This window comes from Callithrix jacchus, chromosome 7, assembly GCF_049354715.1.
Source record: "Callithrix jacchus isolate 240 chromosome 7, calJac240_pri, whole genome shotgun sequence".
In the NCBI taxonomy this organism is placed as follows: Eukaryota; Metazoa; Chordata; class Mammalia; order Primates; family Cebidae; genus Callithrix; species Callithrix jacchus.
The window spans coordinates 8,646,424-8,668,837 of NC_133508.1; the positions used below are offsets into that span (position 1 = coordinate 8,646,424).

At 39.5% G+C, this 22,414-nt stretch overlaps 2 protein-coding genes and 1 long non-coding RNA gene across 10 annotated transcripts in view; 1 reads left to right on the plus strand and 2 right to left on the minus strand.

The window, feature by feature from the left end:
• Positions 1-16,775, plus strand: part of LOC128932537 (uncharacterized) — a 32,491-nt gene extending 15,716 nt beyond the window's left edge. Inside the window, exons 3-4 of the long non-coding RNA XR_013519505.1 lie at positions 3,401-3,494; positions 15,951-16,775. This is a non-coding gene — a long non-coding RNA (uncharacterized LOC128932537). The remainder of the gene's footprint in view (positions 1-3,400; positions 3,495-15,950) is intronic.
• Positions 1-22,414, minus strand: part of LOC100409025 (prostaglandin F synthase 1-like) — a 52,189-nt gene that overhangs the window by 25,355 nt on the left and 4,420 nt on the right. For 4 of the 8 annotated variants that reach the window (XR_013519497.1, XR_013519496.1, XR_013519494.1 and 1 more), the window contains exons 2-8: positions 18,755-18,895; positions 16,737-16,904; positions 15,021-15,137; positions 14,277-14,354; positions 12,878-13,069; positions 7,648-7,757; positions 6,795-6,960 (exon numbers count right to left, since the gene is read on the minus strand). Coding sequence is in view for 4 of the 8 variants with exons in the window: in XM_035306745.3 (XP_035162636.1) it covers positions 6,109-6,195; positions 6,795-6,960; positions 7,648-7,757; positions 12,878-13,069; positions 14,277-14,354; positions 15,021-15,137; positions 16,737-16,904; positions 18,755-18,841 (1,005 nt within the window). In the remaining 4 variants the exon portion in view is untranslated. Of the gene's footprint in view, positions 1-1,854; positions 6,196-6,794; positions 6,961-7,647; positions 7,758-12,877; positions 13,070-14,276; positions 14,355-15,020; positions 15,138-16,736; positions 16,905-18,372; positions 18,456-18,754; positions 18,899-22,414 lie in introns of those variants that run through there. The other 4 variants (XM_035306750.3, XM_035306751.3, XM_035306749.3 and 1 more) reach the window with 4 other exon arrangements.
• Positions 18,758-22,414, minus strand: part of AKR1E2 (aldo-keto reductase family 1 member E2) — a 37,338-nt gene continuing 33,681 nt past the window's right edge. Inside the window, exon 11 of the transcript XR_013519499.1 lies at positions 18,758-18,895. The gene's annotated coding sequence lies outside the window, so the exon portion shown is untranslated. The remainder of the gene's footprint in view (positions 18,896-22,414) is intronic.

Below are 22,414 nucleotides of genomic sequence, written 5' to 3' on the forward strand. Positions count from 1 at the left end.
CAGTACATACACACAATTGTCACTGTGGACTGCTGTCATTGTCTTACCACTTTGAAAGAAGTACAAAATCCTTACCTCCTTTCAAGTTCCTTTACCCTCCCCCAATAATAATATACTTTCATTAAATATTTCTGACACATCCATTTAAAACCATATAAGACATTTAGTTTTTGTTTCAATTGACAAATATCATTTAGAAAACTCAAGAGGGCAGGAACAATCTATTGCATTTACCCGTATTTTTGCTTGCATATTTGTACTTTTTTCTTCCTGAGGTTACAAGATTCTAATTTTTTTTCTATTTTCTTTCTGTTTTGAGAACTTATGTTAGCTATTATTTTAGGTTAGGTCGGCTGAAAAAAAATATTTTATTTTTCTTCACCTGCAAATGTCTTGACAATATCTCTTTTGAGAGATATTTTTGCTGAACAAGAGTTAGGATTGAAAATTATTTTTTTTCAGCATTTGAAAATTATTGTCACTTGCTTCCATGATTTTTTGATAAAAAATTCACAATTATTTTAATTCTTTTTATTCTATAGATTAGGTGTTATTTTTCTCTTGCTTTTTTAGAAACTTTTCTTCTCTTTTGGTTTTCATATACTTATGATGTGCCTTGATTTGATTCCTTTTGGTTTATATTATTTGAAGATCACTTATCTTCTTGACTCTATAGGTTTGTAAGTGTTTCTAAATTTGAAAAGCTTTCAGCAGTTAAAGCAGCCACTGCATCTCTAAGTACTTTTCCGGCCCACTCTTTGCTTCCTTTTCCTTTCAGGACTTTGACGGCAGGAATGTTAAGTCTTTTGTTGTATTTCCACAGGTCCTGGAAGCTCTGTTCCTTTTCTTCTTCTGTCTGTTTTCTATCTGTTGCTCCTATTGGATGATTTATATTGCTTTAACTTCCAGATCAATAATTATCTCCTCTATTTCTTATGTTATTGATCCTATTGACTAAAATTTAAATTTTGTATATTGTAACTTTGTTTTAATATTTCCAAACTTAGTTGTTCATTTATCTTCTATTTATTTTCTTTTTTTTTCTGAGACGGAGTTTTGCTCTCCTTACCCAGGCTGGAGTGCAATGGCGCGATCTCGGCTCACCACAACCTCTGCCTCCTGGGTTCAGGCAATTCTCCTGCCTCAGCCTCCTAAGTAGCTGGGATTACAGGCACACGCCACCATGCCCAGCTAATTTTTTGTATATTTTTTAGTAGAGACGGGGTTTCACCATGTTGACCAGGATGGTCTCGATCTCTCGACCTCATGATCCACCCGCCTCGGCCTCCCACAGTGCTGGGATTACAGGCGTGAGCTACTGCGTCCGCATCTGGCCTCTTCTATTTATTTTCTAACACTTTCTAATTTTTTGGTTGAAACTTTGTTTTTTCATTTGTTGCAAGTGTGTTTACAGTTGTTTGTTGACCGTTTTTACAATGGTTGCTTTAAAAACTTGATCGGATAATGATAATGTCTTGACCGTCCTGGTTGTAGCAATCTGGTGTTTACCTTCATTTATTCAACTCGAGACCATCCGTGTTCTTGGTATGATAAGTAACTTTTAAAATTAAAATCAGGACATTTTGGGTATTAGGTATTAAGTGTTAAATTCCTTTAGAGTATCTATTAAAATCGTATACTGTGAATACACAGAAAAGAAAAAAATGCTCAAGAAGGACAAACAAGTAAAAAAAGATTTTGCAAATTTGAAGGTATACCAAGTTATTAGCGTTTTTTGCGAGAGTCACATCCCTTATGATCACCCCTTCTATCAGCCCTTCCCCGGATGTCAGCATCTTAACCTCAGTGAGATGGGAAAGAAACAAAAGCAAATGCCAAAGCTGCAGCAGTTAGATTGTTTCAAATACCTCTTTATTTTGGCAGTTGTGGGGATGGGAATCAAGAGAAAACTGGGTTTAGATACTTTTATTTTCTGATCCAGGGTCTTAGGCCAACTTGTGACTGAGCAGGCTAATCAATGGGGAATACTAGAAACTTCTCATCCTTGAAATGTTCTCTATTCATCAACCCAAAATCAATAAGCTCTGGAACAACCACAGATAATTTTCTTAATAGTCATCAAGAAATTGATAATCCAGGTGATGAGAAAAGCTAAAAGGTAAAGGGAGAGTCTCAGTCAAATCATTGTTTCTGGGTTGGATGAAGACAGATTTCTGTTAAACGGTATGAGCCTAAAAGTTAACACAGTTTTCTTTGTGACTTAGGTACAAACCCAACTAGTTTTATGATAATAACATACTAGTGCATCATGCTGTCATAAATACATTGTGGAAAATAAATATACCTACACACATGGGCACACATTCACAAATATGCCAAGGCATTCCATTTTTTCAATATGTTATTCTGCAGCTTGAGGAGATAAATTATTTGTGTTTATATTTTGAACCTCCAGGAAGGCGGAAATAAATTCTTTGTCTTTTAAAACAATGCTCAGTGTGATTTAATATGTAAAGTTAATAAATATTTTAAGGTGATAATGAGGAAGGTGATAAAATTATCACTGTTCAATATATGTCAGGCATTCAGAAACAATTTATCTATGGCTTTTCTTGGGAGAAAATTCTATATTCTACCTAGACATAGACACAATGTTTAGAAGATGAAATCACTTCAACCAGGTGCTTCTTTTTTAGCATGGGAGAGAAAAACTCTTTCTATATACAAAGTAATAATTTTTGACATAGAAAATGCCAAGTCATTGAATACTTATTGTTGATTAATATTACTGACATTTATTGTCAGGTGTTCCTGCATGTATCTTCACTCTCCGTTACCTTTGCCCTCTTTATCATTTGATTATGTTATTCATTTAACCAATATTTATTAAGTACCCAGGGAGAGAGTAGTTTAAGAACAAAAGAACAAAAACAAAACAAAAACCCTGCCCTTAGAATCTAATGCTCTAACATGCTAAAGAGAAAAAAAGCTAAATAAACTAGTAAAATATATGGTATGTAAGTTAGGGATATGTGTCAAGGACAAAAACGAAGCAAAGTAGAGAGAAAGGCCCTTCTAGGAAGAGTTGAATTTTTAGATAAGTGACAGAGGAGCCATCATTGAATGATGTATGAGTGAAGACCTGAAGGATGTAAAGGAGTGAGCCATCCTGCTATATGGGGAAGAGCTTTCTAAGCAGAGAGAATGGCCAGTGGGAAGGCCCTAAGACAGGCCTGACATATGCTACTGTTATGGTTTGGCTGTGTCCCCACCCAAATCTGATCTTGAATTATAACTCCCCCAATTCCCACATGTCGTTGGAGGAACCCAGTGGGAGGTGAGTGAATTATGGGGGTGGATCTTTCCTGCACTGTTCTTGTGATAGTGAATGAGTCTCATGAGATCTGATGGTTTTAACAACAGGAGTTTCTCTGCACAGGCTCTCTTTTTGCTTGCTGCCATCCATGTAAGACATGACCTGCTCCTCTTTGCCTTCTGCCATGATTGTGAGGCCTCCCCAGCCTCTTGGAACTGTAAGTCCATTAAGCCTCTCTTTCTTTTGTAAATTTCCCAGTGTTGGGTACATCTTTATCATCAGTGTAAAAAAGACTAATACAGTCAGGAATAGCAAGGAGGTCACTGGGGCTGCATTGGAGTCAAGAATTGAGAGAATGGAAGGACAGGGACACACAAAGTTAAGAAAGGGAGTACCTATTGGCCCTTTAGGTCTTTGTAATGAGTTTGCTCTTAATTCTGAGTAAGACGGCAGGCTCCCAAATATTGAGGACTTCCGGTTTACACCCTTTTTAACCTGTCCACTGTGGCTACTATGTCTGGGGCTGAAGTACAGGAAATGGAGGCCACCAGGAGCCAGTTACTTTATCAGAAAAACTTTGGTATGAGCATGGTGTGTGTGTGTGTGTGTGTGTGTGTGTGTGTGTGTGTGTATTGGGGAAGAAATTGCAGATACCATTATCAGCCCAATTACAGACATGATAATTTGGAGATACATAATAGATATCCAGGTAGAGGTATATAGATATATAAACCTTGGTCCAGAGCCCTGACCTGGGCTGAATATAATTTGGCAAGTCTATATTTAGATGATATTTAAAGGATGAGAATAGATGAAATCAACAATGATGTAAAAGTAGGTGGAGAAAAGAGAAGAGGTCTAGGTTGAGCTCTAAGTCACTCCAAAACTGAGCAGTCAAGCTAATGAGGAGAAACCAGCAAAGAACATTAGAAGAAATGGCAACGGTGGAGGGTATCTGCAAGGATGTTAATATATGGATTGTCCCCAAAATTTAAGCAGGTAAAAAAGGATAGAGGGTACATTAGAGGGTCGAGTTACAGTGAAAAGGTGGTAGGGGTCAGTGAACTGTAGGTCGTGTAGTCATCAAAGGGTTACTGAAGGTCATCATGTAGAAAAGGAGCGGGAAATGTAGGAGGTGATGACTGCAGGGTAAGAATTCGAAACTGACATCCAGTCATGGTTAGTAACTCGCAATGACAACGTTTAGGATGAGACTACTAGGTTGACAGGCTGAGTGAGACTGAAGGATAAACACATTGGAAGAGGAAAGTCACAAAACCGAAAGATCGGACTGTTTCAAGGATTATCTGTGTGGTGTTGAAATGGTAAGAAATTATGACAGTTGTACTGCTGGTTGGAGTGAAAACTGGGAACTAAACTCTTCGGTGGATGAGAGAAGACCTGGGAATGCAGCCCTGAAGGCTGCAAAGGACAGTGGTAGTGGTGGGTTAGTCTGATGACACAGAGCGCAGAGCTGAATGCTTCTAGGAAGGTGATTCCAACTCAATAGTCAGGCTTAGCACTACTAAGGTCTTGGGAAGGATAACAGCCCCAACTGGAGAGAGCTGATGGGAATCAGTGCTCCTAGGAGAAATAGGCTTTCAGCTACTGTGAAAAGATGAAAAGAACATTTACAGAAGACATCAAGGATAAAGTGGTTGAGCAGGACTTTCAGGAAGCGCAGTGAAAAAGTGTTAAGGTGGTGTACACAGAGCTATTTGGGAACAGGAATTTTAGGCTCCTGTCATGACTGAACTAACAGTGACAAAGACCATGATAACTTCAAGGGAGCTAAGGCGCTGGTGGCCAGACTTACTGGGCAGCAGAGGATGGGAGTCAGTCCAAGAGCTACTGGATTGGTTGGTCTTCCCATGTTCTGAGATGTTTACATACATATATATACTATATGCCACCAAAGAAAAAAATAACTTCCTGATTTTTCTCTACAGCCTTCTGAGAATCATAGAATCTAAAAATTTGAAGGGTCATTAAAAGTCTATCTTTAGAAAAATTTATTTTCCTGCCACTGGATTTTCATTATCACCTCCACTTGCTTGATACTCAGCCTCTTCCCTTTTTCCTTCTTAATTTTTGGAACCTGCTTACTCTTTTCTACTGAGAACCCCCAGACCTGAGCAAAGTTCTGAACATTGTTTGGAAACCGTGGCTGAAGATCCACCCCTGTGGCCAGCCTTGCAAGAGAGCCAATTCAGTTTCAAAATCTGAATGAGAGAGGACGGGCTTTGTGATGGTTATTAGGGAAACATGAGAAATGCTGAAATACAGAATCAACAGGATGAGGTGGTTATTTAGGTGTAGAGGGTGAGGTTTGTGCCAGGATAGTGGTCTTTTAGTATTACCATGATGAGGATAGAGAGAACATCAAAGACTTCAATATTAAGTGTATCAAGTTTTAACTGTAAGAATAAGTAGAACTATCTGTAGGGAATATCTCCAGAAAATTTTAATTTAATAGAAAATCAGTGGGCTACTAGAGACCAGGAAAAAGGTCTGGGCTACAGATTGAAACCATGGAATTCTTGGGGTATAGATTGGAGGGAAGCCTAGTGATGAGGGACACACGGAGGCAGTGGGGAACCAGGAGAGCCCCATCTTCAACAGGGAGCTTCAGTCTATGTTGAGTTCTGCTCACACTCTTGTCTGGGCAGAGCCCTGAGCCTTGGAAGAAAATATCTCTGATCTGAAGTCTGAAAGAAAAAAAATGTTTTCCAAAAGTTTTCCTAAGCAACAGACTCTGCTTTCTGTGGATTGAAATCAACTGAATTCCCCCCACTGTCCTGTTCCCTAGTGTTGACAACAAAACAAGCTACTTATAGAATGTTTTCAAAATAGCTCATATCCTTGTTCAGGCCATCTATGGTTTTCATGTCTTCTGGTGTCAGCTGGAAGTCAAAAACCTGTCAGAAATGTGAAAATATCAATTTAATTTCCTTGAGGCAACTGCCATTCATCTTCTCCCCTCTCCACAAACACACAAAATCCATGTAGGATTACCTCATTACCTCCATGTAGGAATTTGTGTAGGATTTATGAGTGAGTTGTCATGGACAAGTGATTCATTCAGTGGCATGTCATGGGAATTTGTCCATTTATAAACTTGAGATTGGCATTGCTAACCCTTTCTCAGAGTCTTTTTTTGGGGAGCTGTCATTGCAGCAAAGAAGTCCTAGAAAAATTAAGCCCAAACCTCACGTGATCTAATCCCTTTATTTTACAGCTATAGAAATCAAGGGATGACTTACCCAGCACCATACTGTACGGGAAAACTCAGGATTAGGACTTGCTTCTAACCCTGTCTTTAGTGTTCTTTCCAACCATCCCACTCTCCCTTGCAGCACTGGGGGACAAAGCAATTAAATATGGTGCTTATATGCATAGAATGTAGAAGGGGCTAAGCTTTGCCCAAATACACCTTGAGAGTTTTGCAAAAACCCACATGCCACGGGGAAATGATGTGGCTCTGTCAGTCCCCCGCTGCCACCACCCTGTCCCGTACCTGGAAGTTCTCTTTGATTCTCTTCTCAGTGAAGCTCTTGGCCAGGACCACCACCCCCCGCTGCAGCTGGTAGCGCAAGGCAACCTGGGCTGGAGTTCGCCTGTGCTTTTCAGCGATGGCATTGAGTACTGGATCCTCCAGGAGAACTGGGTTGTCTTTTTTCACCCTTAGAGGAGAGGCAGAGATGCTACAAGTCTGAGGCTGAATATCCATTTTACTTGGGGGCTGCTCATTTTGGTCAGGGATGCTAATCTCCTACAACTTTTCTCATTACCTTCTGGCCATCTCAATATCTGTTTTGCTTCTTTTGTTACATCCAAAAATGAAGGACAAATCAATGGAAGATGGCAGTTCTATTGAGTTCTTATAATGTAGGTCTGGATTAGGTACAAGGTTTACAAGTGAGTTTATTCCTGCTGTCTATTTTTAATTTCTTCAGACAGTTGAGAGATTACTTCAGAAGGTACAGTATCTATGATTAAAATAACTATGGGCCAGAAGTGGTGGCTTTCACCTCTAATCCCAGCACTTTTGGAGGCCGAGGTAGGAGGATCACTTGAGCCAGGAATTCAAGACTAGCCTGGGTAACATGGCGAAACCCTGTCTCTACAAAAATGAAAATAAACAATTAGCCAGGCATGGTGGTGCACGCCTGTAGTCCCAGCTACTCAGGAAGTCTGGGAGGGAAGATCCTGACTTGAGCCTGGATGGTCAAGCCTGCAGTGAGCCATGATTGTGCCATTGCACTCCAGCCTGGGTGACAGAGTGAGATTCCCCATCTAAACAAACAAACAAACAAAAAAAAAAACAAAAAAAAATAAACACAATAAAATAACTGTATGGAGATTATTACCATTCCTTTCCTGGGTCAGACCCCAAGGCAGCATATCCAGTCATGACAATGTCCTTGGACTTACAGTACTCCAGGAGTTTGCTCTGGTTGAGGTAAGGGTGACATTCCACCTGCAGAATGCCAAGCAGGAGAGTTAGGTTACGGAACCACCAACACCAAGTTTACCAGGGACATGCAGTGCTGCATTGCATGGTATCAAACATCTTTTAGGATACCAGCAACACCGGCCAAGCCATGATGGTCATCCACAGCTATACCCATGAAGCTCCCACGGGCTTCACTTGGGATTACAGCCCATGGAGGGCATGGCGCTGTTGATTAGATAATTAACTCAGTGCTCTTAGAGGGCAGGTTGTGTACAAGGCCAAAAGAGAATTTCAGTCTCTCAGACTGAAAACCATGGGGATATCTTTGGTTCTTGCTCATGAACCATGGTGACAGCTTGGTTGCTTCAAAGTTTTGGCGATGATGAATATATATGCTACAAGTGTCTATGGGCAAGTTTTTATCTGGATATGTTTTCAACTAATTTAGGTAAATGCCAGAAAGCATGACTGCTGACTTCTGGATTATGTGGTGAGAGTATGTATAGTTTTGTAAGAAACTGCCAAAATGTCTTCCAAAGTGGCTATATCATTTTGTAATTTGAGAGTGGCAGGATACAGCCAAATGCCTAGGCAGATGGGGGTGAATCCCCAGTGAAACCCTGCCTCCAAGCCCAGGAGAGTTAATAGCCTGAAATCCAAAATACAAGTTAAATTCTTGGACGAGATTGAGCACTTGCCTTCCTGTTTGTCCCAGTTTCCTCTGGTTGATCCCCACCCTTCACCTATTTTACATAGACCTACCCTTTCCTAATTGGTTTTCTGCACTGTCATGCACACCTTTGAGTGGTGTCTTCACTTTAACCTTTTTTGCATATTCACAAACCAATCAGCATGCACTCCTGATTCTGAGTCCACAAAGAGCACCAGACCCAGCCGCATGGGGGACTTTCCTGCCTTTGGGTAGGGGGACCAACCCGGCATCCCCTCTCTGCTAAAGCCATTTTCATCACTCAATCAAATTCTTCTCCTCCCTCCTCTCCCTTCAATGTCCAGTGTTTCCTCATTCTTCTTGGATGTGGTACAAGAGCTCAAGAACCACCAAACTCAGGTACAAGTTATAACACAGGTGAGCTAGGGTTCACCAGTGTGGTCGAGTGCAGCCCAGGTGGGGCATCACCAGCCAGGGATCCCTGGCTTGCAAAGTGACCAAAAAGAAATATTCTACATCATTTCCACCAGCAATTAAGAAGAGTTTCAGTTTCTCTATATTCTCTGCAGCAGTTGGTGTTGTCAGTGTTTTGGAGTTTGCCCATTCTCACAGGTGTGCAGTAAAATCTTTTAAATTTATGATTGTCTAGTGATATATGATGTTGAGCAACTTTATTGGATTATTTGCCATCTATATATCTGTGTTAAACTGTTCAGATCTTTTGCTCATTTCTACATTTGGTTGTTTATGGTTTCTTATTCTTGAGTGTTAAGATTTCTTTGTGTAATTTGGAAATCAATTTTATATCAGACATATGTTTTGCAAATATTTTCTCCAATCAGGGATTTGTATTCTCATTTTCTTGACAGTTTCTTTCACAAAGCAGAATTTTCTAACTTCAATGAAATCCAGCTTATTCGTTTGTTCTTTCATGGATCACGCCCTCGGTAATATATCTAAAAAGTCATCACCATACCCAAGGTTATCTAGTTTTTGTTTTATACCTTCTAGGAGTTTTATGGTTTTCTATTTTACATTTAGGTCTGTGATCCATTTTGAGTTAATTTTCGTGAGGGATGTTAAGTCTGTGTCTAAATCTTTTTTTAAATCTTCGAATGTGGATGTATAGTTTTTCCAGCACCATTTGTCCAGATTATTTTCTCCATTAAATTCCCTTTGCTCCTTTGTCAAGATCGTATGACTGTATGTGTGTGGGTCTATTTCTGGGCTCTCTCTGTTCTGTTCCATCGATCTATTTGTCTATTCTTTCACCAATACCACATTGTCAGGATTACTGTACTTTATAGCATCTCTTAAAGATGGGTAGTTTTAGTTATATGACTTTCTTCTTCAGTATTGTGTCAGCTATTCTTTGTTTCTTACTTTTCAGTGTGAACTTTAAGAAGAGTTCGTTGGTATTCGCAAAAATTACTTACTGGTAATTTTATTGGGATTGTATTGAATATATAGGTCAAATTGTAAAAAACTTATACCTTCACGTAGTATCTTCCTATACATTTAAATATAGCATTCTCTTCATTTATTTAAATCCTCTTCGATTTCTTCTTTAGTGTTTTGTAGTATCCTTCATATAGATCTTACCCATACTTCGTTTTGTTTTTTTTTTGAGACAGAGTCTTGTTCTGTTGCCCAAGCTGGAGTGCAGTGGCATGATCTTGGCTCACTGTAACCTCTGTCTCCTGGGTTCAAGAGATTCTTCTGTCTTAGCCTCCCAAGTTTCTGGGATTATGGTTACATACCACTATACCCAGCTAATTTTTGTAGTTTTAGTAGAGGCACAGTTTCACCTTGTTGGCCAGGCTGGTCTTGAGTTCCTGACCTCAGGGGATCTGCCTGCCTCAACCTCCCAAAGTGCTAGGATTATAGGCATGAGTTACCACACCCAACCCACTTCATTAGATTTATACCAAAATGTTTATTTGTATGATGCTAATGTAAATGGCATAGTGTTTTAAATTCTAAACTCTATTTTTTCATCGCTGACATATAGAAAAACAATTGATTTTTGTATATTAACCTCATGTTCTACCACCTTTTTATGTTTACTTGTGAGTTCCAGGAGATCTTGTTGATTCTTTAAGTTGGAATTGAGTATTTCTTTTTCCTTAGGTTAGATTCAAGTAAAACTTCAGGCATAGGCTCTAGTAAAATACCTTCTGCTGAGGGCAGGCCCTTTTAAGAAAACATGGCTACTTTGGGCTTCTCCAGCCAGAAGCATGAGGAGATTTGTCTCTGGTATTCACTGCAAAAACTTGGTAGACAGTAAAGGTACAACTTACAAAAGTGTGGAGGCCTCCCTAAGACTGGGTGTCCCTGGAGTATTCTCTTTCAGATTTGTCCACATTGAACTCCCAGCAATTCAGTAATAACAGTGTAGGTTTTCCTACTCAGCACTGGCCCCAGCTGTGGGATACTGATAATGTCTCTATCAGCCTATCTCTCCAGAATTGAGGGCAGCATTTCTCCCTGTGACATCAATTCTCTGTTGAGTCGAATTGCTAGTTTTCCATCTGATGAATTGTTTACATTATTGGAGGATGTGAGTAATGACTTTTCAGCTTATGATCCACCAGCCTGGAAACCAAGAATTTGGCAAGTGAACTTTTGGCTGCATGCTTTTCTTACTGTTTGTTCCCTGACTCCAGTGATTTGATAAGAGGAATGGACAGAGATCCAAAGAAAAGCAACAGACCTCATTTAAGGCTCACTTGAACTGTGTTCTCCAACCCAGCCTGCAGGAAAGGCCCTGCATTGGCTTAATCATCAGTGCACATCAAGCTTCTATGGAATTGCTGCATGTGTGTTTTCTTAGTCATAACCCTAAAAACTAAGGAAGGGTAGAACCATTAGATTCAGGGCTTAAAACCCACCTGGACCCTGTAAGCCCTCACCTGAGTGAATTTCTCACTATGATTCAGTTTGCTGCACATAATTAACCAGTTGTACTTTTGCTCAAGCTTTCGAGGCCGTGTAACGTTCCTCCCAGCCAATCAGCCTTCACTTAGCCAAATTCCTTTCATCCTTTAGAGTTCAAGGTAATGTCCGGATTCTCCTCTGGGTCTTCATCAACTACTGAACTCAAAACCATTTTTTTTTCTTTCTCTAAATTGATGTTGTGCAAAGTGGAGGTAAAATTCCCACCGGTCACAAAAGAAAACATTTTAGAACTCCTATTTGTTTTTTTCTTCAAAAAAAAAGAGAAATTAATGAAGATTTACTAATAGGCAATTATAAATTGATGATCATCCTCACTTAGTCTGCATGTCAGATGTGCCACCTGGTTGAAGTGTGAGCCTTCCCCAGCACCGACGAACTGCCAGCTCTTCCTACAGTCACGTGACTTGCCTCACAGTCCTCCAAGATACTGCAGGTTACGTGTTGCCCATTCAAGTGGGCTTATCTTATTGACTGGCCTTTAATTACGTTTTTATATGTTGCATTGTGGTAAAATACCCATAACAAAACTTTTACCATGTTTTCTTAAATCAACTGTCTACAACAAGCTCATACTTAAATTTTACCATTTTAATAATTTTTAAGTGCCTACTTTAGGGACATTCAGGGCATTCAGATTTTTATGCAACCTCATGGTTATCCACATCTCTCTCAAACTTATGAAAAGGGACTCTTTTAAAAAGCCCACCCTGAATCCAAACAGTTGCTTTTCATAAGTTTGGGAGGGATTTCGTACCATAGAGAAGCTCAGTGGTTATCTCACAACACAGCCCTTAAAGGAGTTGGCAAACATAAAAATGAATCATCCATTTTCTTTTACATACAAACTGATATGAAATTATTTTCCAAATTTGCTGAACTTTTCTGTTAAAAAAACGTGGTTGTCAGCTGGGAACAGTGGCTCATGCTGTAATCTCAGCACTTTGGGAGGCCAAGGTGAGTGGATCACCTGAGATCAGGAGTTTGAGACCAGCCTGGCCAACATGGTGAAACCCTGTCTCTGCTAAATATACAAAAAATTAGCCAAGCGTGGTGGTGAGCACCTGTAATTGCAGCTACACGGGATGCTGAGGCAGGAGAATGGCTTGAACCTGGGAGGCGAACATTGCAGTGAACTGAGATTGTGCCATTGCACTCTAGCCTGGGCAACAAGAGTGAAACTCCATCTCAAAAAAAAAAGAAAAGAAAAAGAAAGAGAAAAAAAAGAAGTTGTTGTCAAGCATTCACTAGTTCTAACTTCTAGAACCAACCACTATAGCACCTGTAAGGTTATACTCTTAATATTTTTTTTAAAAACCTTAGATTATTTTTTGATAAGGTGACATGGCGTCATGGACAGTTTTCAACAATTCAAAGTGTGTTTTCTTCCCTTGAAGGATCTGATGTTGAAAAGTAAAATACATGTGAGAAGCATGTCAACAGTAGCTTTGTCAAATCGAGAACAGAGGAAGCCAAAGGGCAGAGGGAGCAGTTGGTGGGGCAGATGGCTGGTGCTCACCTGGTTGCAGACGGGCTTGTACCTGAGCCCTGGCTTGTTGAGGATCATCTCCAGCTGCCTGCGGTTGAAGTTGGACACCCCGATGGACCTGGCCAATCCTGCGTCCTTACACTTCTCCATGGCCTGGAGAGGATAGTGTTGTGAGGAGTCATCTGTGTAGCCAGCTAGAGGCAAATAATACATGTCTGCACGCTAGAGGTAGGCGAAGATTGAGTATGAGACAGTGGGAGAGACACGGCCTTGCAAAGTGCAGATGTCGATCAATGAGGCACAAATGGACCGGTAAGAGAAAAATGAAAAGTAAATAAGTAAAATAAATAGGCACGAAGATGGAATGAAAACAATGCGAGTAGGTGGCCAGGACAGAGTTAAGGGAACTAGTATGGTCTTTAGTGAACACCTATAAGAGTTTGATCAAGCAACGGCAAAACCAGTACCAAGTGCCAAGAGAACAGGAAGTGCAGCAGGTGTGGGCTGAGAGGCAGGGCTTCCACCTGTGGGACCACCGGCTTCTGCTTTCTGACCTAATTCCCTGCACTGTCCACTCACTCACAATGTCTAGTCTCACATGTCCCCTTGCTGATCTTGGACACACTAGTATCTCTCCCCTCTTAAAAACATTGCTGTGGCCCAGCACGGTGGCTCCCTCCTGTAACCCTAGCACTTTGGGAGGCTGAGGCAGGCAGATCTCCTGAGGTCAGGGGTTTGAAACCAGCCTGGCCAATGTTGTGAAACCCAGTCTCTACTAAAAATACAAAAATTAGCCAGGCATGGTGGTGCATGCCTGTAACTCCAGCTACTCGGGAGGCTGAGGCAGGAGAATCACTTGAACCCAGGAGGCAAAGGTTGTAGTGAGCCAAGAACTTGCCATTGCATTCCTGCCGGGTTGCCAGAGCACAGCTCCATCTAAAAAGACAAAAACAAAAGAAAAGCACTGCCTTGTCTCTCTTTCTGCCTGCATCACTCTTTTCCCAGATATCCATGCAATTGATTCCTGCATCTGCTACAAGTCTTTGCTCTAATGTCACTCTTTCAAAGACGCCTACCCTGCCACTCTGTTTATCATTGCAGGTCTGTGCCCCAAACTGACTCCAGCACACAGCTTTCTTTTTCACCCCCACATACCACAGCACCTCCCCATGCATGGACCAACACCCTGGTTCTGTTCATTGATGCTCTCTGGTATGCAGAATAGAACTTGATACACCGTAGGCACTCAATACACACTTGCTGGATGAGTAAGTGAATGAAATGTGAAAACAGAGGCAGAGAGACATTGAGGGCTCTCCCGAGTCTGAACACTGGGGATATTAGACCAGGTCCCATTTCCTGAATTCCTTGTCTATTTTTTTCTGTCTCCCCCAAGGTACAGAGATGGGCTCACTGAGGCTGCACTCACCTCCCACATGCTGCAGAGATCTACTGTGTCAAAAATGATCTTTCCCTGTGAGTCCATTGGGATAAACTCCTCTCCAGGCTGGAACATAGGAAAGAAGGAGAGTTTGCACGAAGCTCTGCCTCATCTCAGCCAACCTTAGGGCCTATAAACCTTGAGACTGATGAAGCCCTCCAACCTTATTCTTGAATAGATTTGTAAAATTATGCCAATGGCAGAGGCAGCACATGTAGGAAATATATCCTAGAAATGCTTTTGAGCATCACAAATTTAATCAATATTGTCTGTGTCAAGGCTAAGTTGAGGTACTTAGCATCCTGTCCTGGGCAGACTCTAGGGTGGTGTGATACCCAGCAGGCCCCCTGGTCCTGGACCCTCGCAAAGAGCTCTCTCTCTCTTCCCAGTGACTTGTCAGCATTCAAAGCTGAGTCTTGCCCTCACTGAACTTTCTGTTCCGTAACTGAACTCCACTGTCGACCACGTGGGTTTGAGACTTCAGGGGATAAGAACTTGAAAATATTGGTAGTACATCCACAAGACTGAGGCAAAGCTGTTCACACTGCTGAACTCCTGTCACTCTGGGGCTAGTGTTGTGAACTGAGTTTAGAAGAATTTCAGAAAAATAATCAATAAAAAGCACGAGAGAGAATCTTAAAAGCATCATCTCATCCTCAGAAACTGTTTCCTCTCTTGCATTCAGTGACTAGTATTTATGTTGATCAGCAAGGTAAAACAACGTGTGCTAACCTGCAAAGATACCGGGTAATGAACAAGGTAAAGATTCACGTAGCTCAGCTGAAGTTTCTGCAGTGACAGTTCAAGGCCTCTTTGGACCAATTCTGGGCGGGAAAAGGTGCCCCACATCTGCAATGGTTGAAAGAGAAGTTGTGTGAGTACTTCTTCAAAAGTCTTCGAGAGAGCGTAATGAAATGGCAAATAAACATCAGCAGCCAAATCCTCTTAGAGAAGTGACAAGTTATTCCCAGTCAACACTAAGCTCTTAATCATCAGAGCAGAGTTTCATATGGAGCGAAGATGATAAACGTGGAGAAAAAAGTACCAGTTTCATCAGATTCTCAGACTTTAGAATGTAAAAGAATAATCTGATTTGCTTGCACAAACATATTCCTTGATTCTACTCCTAACATAATAAATCACAGTATCTGGAGAGGAGACTAGGAAATTGCCTGCCAGACGGGAACCCCAAGTGATGGTGGTTCCCCAGGCTCTAGTTTGACTGTATTAAATGGTTAGGTTTCCCAAAGATAGTTAGACCCATAGGCGATATCTTTTTTGGGTACTTCAGTTACCTCAATCTAAGAAGCAATCATCTAGGGGGAAAAAATCATCAAAATGACTAAAGCTAAAGAAACCAATGCTTTGTATGAAAGGAAAATTAAAAGATGAGACTGAGAAGCCTGGTGCTGTAGCTACTGCACAGCTAAAGGTAGTCAAAGGTCACATGCAGGCTGGGAGGAAGAAACGCTTTATCACAAGCTCGTATGGGAGGGCCTGTGTTCTGTCTCTGTGGACTACTTCCCCTCACGTTTAAATGTTTTGTTTGTTTGTTCTTTGTTTTTCTAGCAGTAGTCAGTTCAGTGAACACCAGGGTTAAAGTTTCTTTGGGGTTCCTTTTCCTACCTGACTTAAATACCCAAGTTCTTTTATTTGTTTCAGATATGATGTCAGTGAATATGAAGAGTATTATTAATAGAAGAAAATGGCTCAAGAGTTTAAAAAGAAATATGTAAGTACATTTATAAACATTAACTTAATCTTCAGAAAAATAAACATTTATTGACCACAAAATATGTTGAGATGCCAGGATGAAGGCTTAGAGAGGCTAAAAAACTTGTTTTTTGGTTAAGAAATTTCACGAAGTCAAATGGAATATTCAAGAACTAAAATTTGATCCTAGTACATCTGTTTCCAAAGCCTGCACTTTCTGACTAAATCACATTACCTCATACTTTAGCTAAGACAGACTAAGTCACTTTGTCAAAACTTGACTATAGTAAAGTAGGAAGAGCCAAATCATTTCTGAGTTAAAAAATTAGGATAATAATAACAGCATTTTTGAACATCTGAAATGTACCAAATACTTTTCAGCAAGCTTTACATCTATTTTTAAAAATACAACACTCATAAAAATTCTGTGAGATAAATAATATTGTCTTCATTTTACAACTTGGGAAACTGAAGGATAGTGTTTTAGTAGGTTGTTGGAGGTTGTACATATTTATTTATTTTACACTTGCTATAGACTAGGGAAGGTCACACATTTATTAAGTGTCCGAGCCTGAATTCAAATATAAAAGTCTGATTATAGAATCCACGTTCCTAACCAGACTTCTCGTGGTGCAAGTCTGAGGAGATGAAAATTAAATCAATGAAGAGCAATTTGACAAAGAGCTCTACAGCCTAGAGTGACTTCCCAGATACAGATGCATTGGTACATAGCACCTTTGTGGTATAGAATATATCTGTTCTTTTCACAGTGCCATTGGCAATCTTCTTCCTGATGGCCTGCCCAATGGCTTCTTCATTCAGATACGAATAAGCTGAGTCAATATGGCGGTAGCCTACATCTATTGCCACCTGGACGGCTTCTTCTACATTACTCATGGCAACCTGGAAGAGCATAAAGAGATAAAGACCTGTTTGGCTCAGAAACAGATGATCACTTCTCTAAAGAGATATTCAAAAGAATCTCCCCCACCCCCTCCACTAAGGGCTAAGAGCTAGAGGTGGCAAAGCTAAATGTTGAGTAACAATCAGTGGTAAATGTTTAACAACTAACTCTGAAGAAGTTCTGGTTTGTAGTATTTGCCAATTTCTATAGTGTAAATACTCTTCCACCATGGCTAAGGTCAAGCTTGCCAAAATGGGCAAAGATGCTCATAATACACTCTTTTGAGTCCTCGTGAGCTAGACTCAGCACATCACAGCCTTTACACCTCTACCTATGTATTTATAGTATATATATGATCTATAGATTTGCACAATCTAAAGATTTACATTCCTAACTTAATTTCCTCTATAAGAGATTACAAAATTGGTTTTGATCCAATAATTCAATGCTAATAATTATCAACATAAAGACATAACTTTAGACACAATAAAATATTGATTTACCTATTTTAACTTGGAAAAACAAAGAACATTTGAGGAAGAACAAAAATAGATACAGTTTTAAAAATTATTTTAAAGGAAAATAAGCTATTTAAAAATATTTTAAAATAACTTTTTTGATTTTTAAAATGAAATAATTATTTGAAAAGTAAAACTATTTTTTCACTCAAAAAATCTCATAATTATTTCTTCTTTTGGCTGCTGTGCCGGTTCTTAAGCAACACTTTCTCCTTCACATCCTTCTTATTTTTCTTAGGCATTCATTATTCTTCTGGCCCACCAGCCTGGACTCTTGAAGTCATCCATAATTTTTCTGTTTGTATTAGAACCCTTTATACCTCACTCAGTAATTAAAATGCCTCTTGGGTATATTTGTTTCATTTTTAACTACTCTTGAGTCAACTGAGTCTGTGAAGATAATTTAAGTATCCCCAGGTGAAAGAGCCAAGGAATGGCAAAAGCAGTACTTCATGACAGTCTTCTTTGCAGTCCTCAGTGGTAAGCATCATGTTTCTCTTGTGTTGGGAAACACTCCTACAACTTTTCTTAAATAATTATAATGTTCTTCACCAACAACCACTGAGATGTGCCCTTGTAAGTTTGCAGTGCTTGATCCACAAACATGCACGAAGCCAAGGAGAAGGGAATTTTTCAAGTACCATGTGAGTCTTTCATGGCACCGTCTTACCAACCTGGCCTCTCACAGACCGTGGCCACCTAGACCACACAGCTCCCTCCAAGCCTGTCTCTCTTTTCCCAAGTTCCTATGCCCCAGAACTTTCTGTTGATATTCTTATTAGTGGTGAACAGGGAGGACTTGGGTATTAAAAATTACAACACAACTTTCTCACAAGTTTGCTGTGAAGTTTCTGGCACATGGTAATCATGTCAATAGGATTTCGTTTCTTCTACTACGAAATGGCTACAACTGGACAGAAGCCAGAGTAACAGCAACAGACTTACTCACCCCTGCATTCTGAACAATTGCATGCATACTTCCATCTCTCTTGATGGAGGGCCACTCCAAGCATGGTTTTGGACAAGCAGCATCTGAATCAGTTGGAAGCTTATTATAAACGTAAATTCTAGAGCCTCATTCAAGATCTACTCAATCAGAACCTTCAGGGATAAGGCTTCCTAATCTACATTTTTAACAAGATCCTCAAGTGTTTATATATCTACTAAAACATGGAAAGCCCTGACTTAATGTACAAAGTAACCTAACTTGGTGATAAGTGTGTTACAAATGAGAAAAGTGAGGCCCACCTGAATTTCCCAAACTCACATAGTGAGTGATTCAGGTCAGGAACCACCTGCTACTCCTCCACCCCCAATACCATTATGGTTACCTTCCTAGGGGCAGAAGTACCAAACCCCAGCATAGGCATGAAGTGTCCATCATTCAGGATTACAGAAAGCAGTCTGGTAGAACTCATCTTCTTTTACTTTCCTGTGAAGCAGAGGTTTTTCTTCTCTTTATTAAGGGAAATCTGTAGAGAAGAGAAAATACAATGACTATTTTTATAACAACTTTAATGAGATATAATTTACATACCATAAAACCACCTCTTTAAAGTATACAAGTTAGTAACTTTTTAAGTATAGTCATAGAGTTGTGACCACTCCACAATTTTAAAACATTTTCATTATCTTCAAAGGAATCCCATACTCATGAGAACTAATTCCCCATTTCTTCATTCCTCCACCTTCTGCCAACTACTCACCCACTTTCTGTCTCTATGGATTTGCCTATTCTGGACATTTGACATTAATGAATTTATACAATATGTGGCCTTTTGTGACTGCCTTTTTTACTAAGCATAATGTTTTCATGGTTCCATTATGTTGTAGCATGTATCAGTACTTCATTACTCTTTATGGCTAAGTAATGTTCCATTGTATGAATATACCACGTTATTTATCCAGTTGATTAACATTTGTGTTTTCTACTCTTTTTATTATTAGGCATAATGCTGCTATAAACATTCATGTACGTGCTACTGTGTGGACATATATTTTATTCCCCTTGTGTATATATCTAGGAGTGAAATTGCTAAGTCATATGACAAACCAATATTTAACCTTTTGAGGAATTGCCAAATGGTTTTTTCAAAATGGGGGCATTATTTACACTACTAACAACATTTTATAAGAGTTACCATTTCTCCATATCTTCTGTGATTTATTTTCTCTCTTTAATTATAGCCATCTTTGAGAGTGTATCTCATAGTTTTGATTTATATTTCCCTGAGTGATTATATAGAGCATCTTCTCAGATACTTATTGCCATTTGTATATCTTTTTAGGATAAAATGTCTGTTTATATCCTTTTCTGATATTTTCATTGGGGTATTTATCTTTTTATTAACAAGTTATATTTGTTTTGTATATACTGTGGGTACAAGTCTTTTAATATGTGTATAAGATATGGAAATATTTTCTCTCATTATATGAATGGTCATTTCACATTTTTTGGGTGTCTTTAGAAGCACAAAGATTTACAATTTTGATAAAATCCAGTTTATCTTTTTTGCCACTTTTGTTTCTGGTGGCATAACTAAAATTGCTGAATCCTAGATCATCAAGATTTATGTCTATGTTTTCTTCTAAGAATTTTATAGCTCTAGATTTTATATTTAAGTCTATAATCTTTTTGAGTTAATTTTTTACATGTAGTGTGAGGTAGGGATCCAACTTCCTTTTTTTTGCCTGTGGTGATCTGGTTGTCCCAGAATCATTTGCTGAAAAGACTGTTTTTCCCCATTGAATGGTCTTGGCACCCTTGTCAAAATCAATTGATCATAGATACATTGATTTATTTCTGAACTACCAATTAATCTATAAAATTGATCTATGAATTTTTAAAATACATATTAGTATTTAAATCACTTTACTTGTTAAAAGACAATTCAGATTATCTATTTTTCTAGTTTTAGTATTTTATATTTTTCTAGGAATTTGTCATTTCATCTGAGTTATGTTTAAAAGGAATTGCAATGTCTCCTCTTTCATTTTTGATTTAAAAAATTTGTATCTTCTCTATGTTTTGCTTGATCAGTCTAACTAAAGGCTTATTGTATCAGACAAATCCCTAAGTAACATTGATTTGGCAGTAATACAAATAGCAAGTTTTATCTCAACACCAGTAGCTTAATAACAGCAGATACAAAACAGGCAGGAAAGGAAATAAGAGAGAAATATTTGTAGAAGACTCTCATTAACTCTATAGTTGCAGGTTAACAATTTAAGCCCTAAAGTTTTCTTTTCAATTTGCCCATCAGTTTTAAAATGCGCACAGGAATAAGCCAAAATACATAAGAAGCTGGATTTCTAGCAGAGCTGCAGGAATTTGAACTTCTGCAGGAATTCTTACGCTTTTTCCCTTTCCTGATCTAACGAGTCCTCAGTAGCCAGCCTTTTTGCAGAAACAGCACGTGTGGTCTCCTTATCGTACTTTGAATATTTTAGCTACTTGCAATATGTGCTCAGGCTTTGCCTGTTTTCTGAGCATCCTGGTACTCATGTGATGGCTCACAAAGCTCAAGCAGTAGGGCAGCTCCACCCCACACACGTTTCCGGTTATCCCAGTATTCCCCTGCAGACACCCCTCCCTCGCGCATCATTTGGTACCTAGGATCCTGTTCACGACTCCACTTGTGATGAGGAAAACTTGAAATTGTGTAGAAAAGCCTTCTCCCAAACTGGGAGGGAGCTGAGAGGCCAAAGAACGACTGCAACAAGTCCGGCCTGGTGAGTAGATGAGTTTAGTAGGACTTTACATGGGGCACTCCTGGACAGCGGCAGAACAGCTCCAGAGATCGGTGCCTCCTTCTGTCTCTAAGCTGCTTTTAAGCAAATTTTCTGGCTCTTTGCCTGCTGTGTGCCTGTGATGGGGCTGTTTCTCTTGGTAGGTTCTCTGATCCTTTTGGGGATGTTTGGGTTCTCAGGGATACCTGCTCCTCAGGTGGGCACCTTGGCCTTGGCTTACCACCTGGTTTTCAAGGTTTAAGCAGCAGACATTCACCCTTAAGTAACCTGGTGGGAGACCCATCACTCTACACCCAGGTGATTTCAGTGTGTGGCTAAGACAGCTGCAGTCTGAAGTCCCTTTTATTCTCCAATAATTCTCTGTTTAAAACACATGTACACACACGCACAAACACACACACACATTTGGTTTGCTGGAAGAACTGGGCCAACTGTGTTGGCTGTCTGGAGAGAATATTCTATTATCGTACATTCTGGATTTTCTGATCGGTTCTTTTGGGGTGGTAGCTGGTTTCTCTATCACTTTCTGTAAACAAATATTGGATTTAAAGACTTGATTTGATTACACTTTTTATAATTTTGTGGTTACATAGTAGGTATATATATTTATGGCATACACGAGATGCTTTGATAAAGGCATGCAATGTGTAATAATCACATCACAGAGAATGGGGTATCCATTTCCTCAAGCATTTATTGTTTGCGTTACAAACAATCCAATTATATTCTTCTCATTTTTTAAAACTGTAAAATTATTATTGACTATAGTCACCTTGCTGTGCTATCAAATATTTAGTTCTTATTTATTCTATCGTTTTGTACTCATTAACCAACTCCACTTTCCTCCCCCACCTCCCCAACTACACTTCACATCCTCTGGTAACCATCCTTCCATTCTCTATGTCCATGAGTTCAACTGTTTAGAATTTTTGATTCCAAAAATAAGTGAGAATATGTAATGTCTGTCTTTATGTCCTTGGTTTACTTCACTTAACATAATGATCTCTGGTTCCAACTATGATCCCACTCTTTTTTATGGTTGAATAATACTCCACTGTGTATATGTACCATAGTTTCTTTATCAATTCATGTGTTGATAGACACTTAGGTTGCTTCCAAATCTTAGCTACTGTGAACGTTACTGCAACAACATGGAGTGCAGATATTTCTTCTGTATACAGATTTCCTTTCTTTGGGGCATATACCCAGCATTGGGATTGATGAATCTTAGGATAACTCTA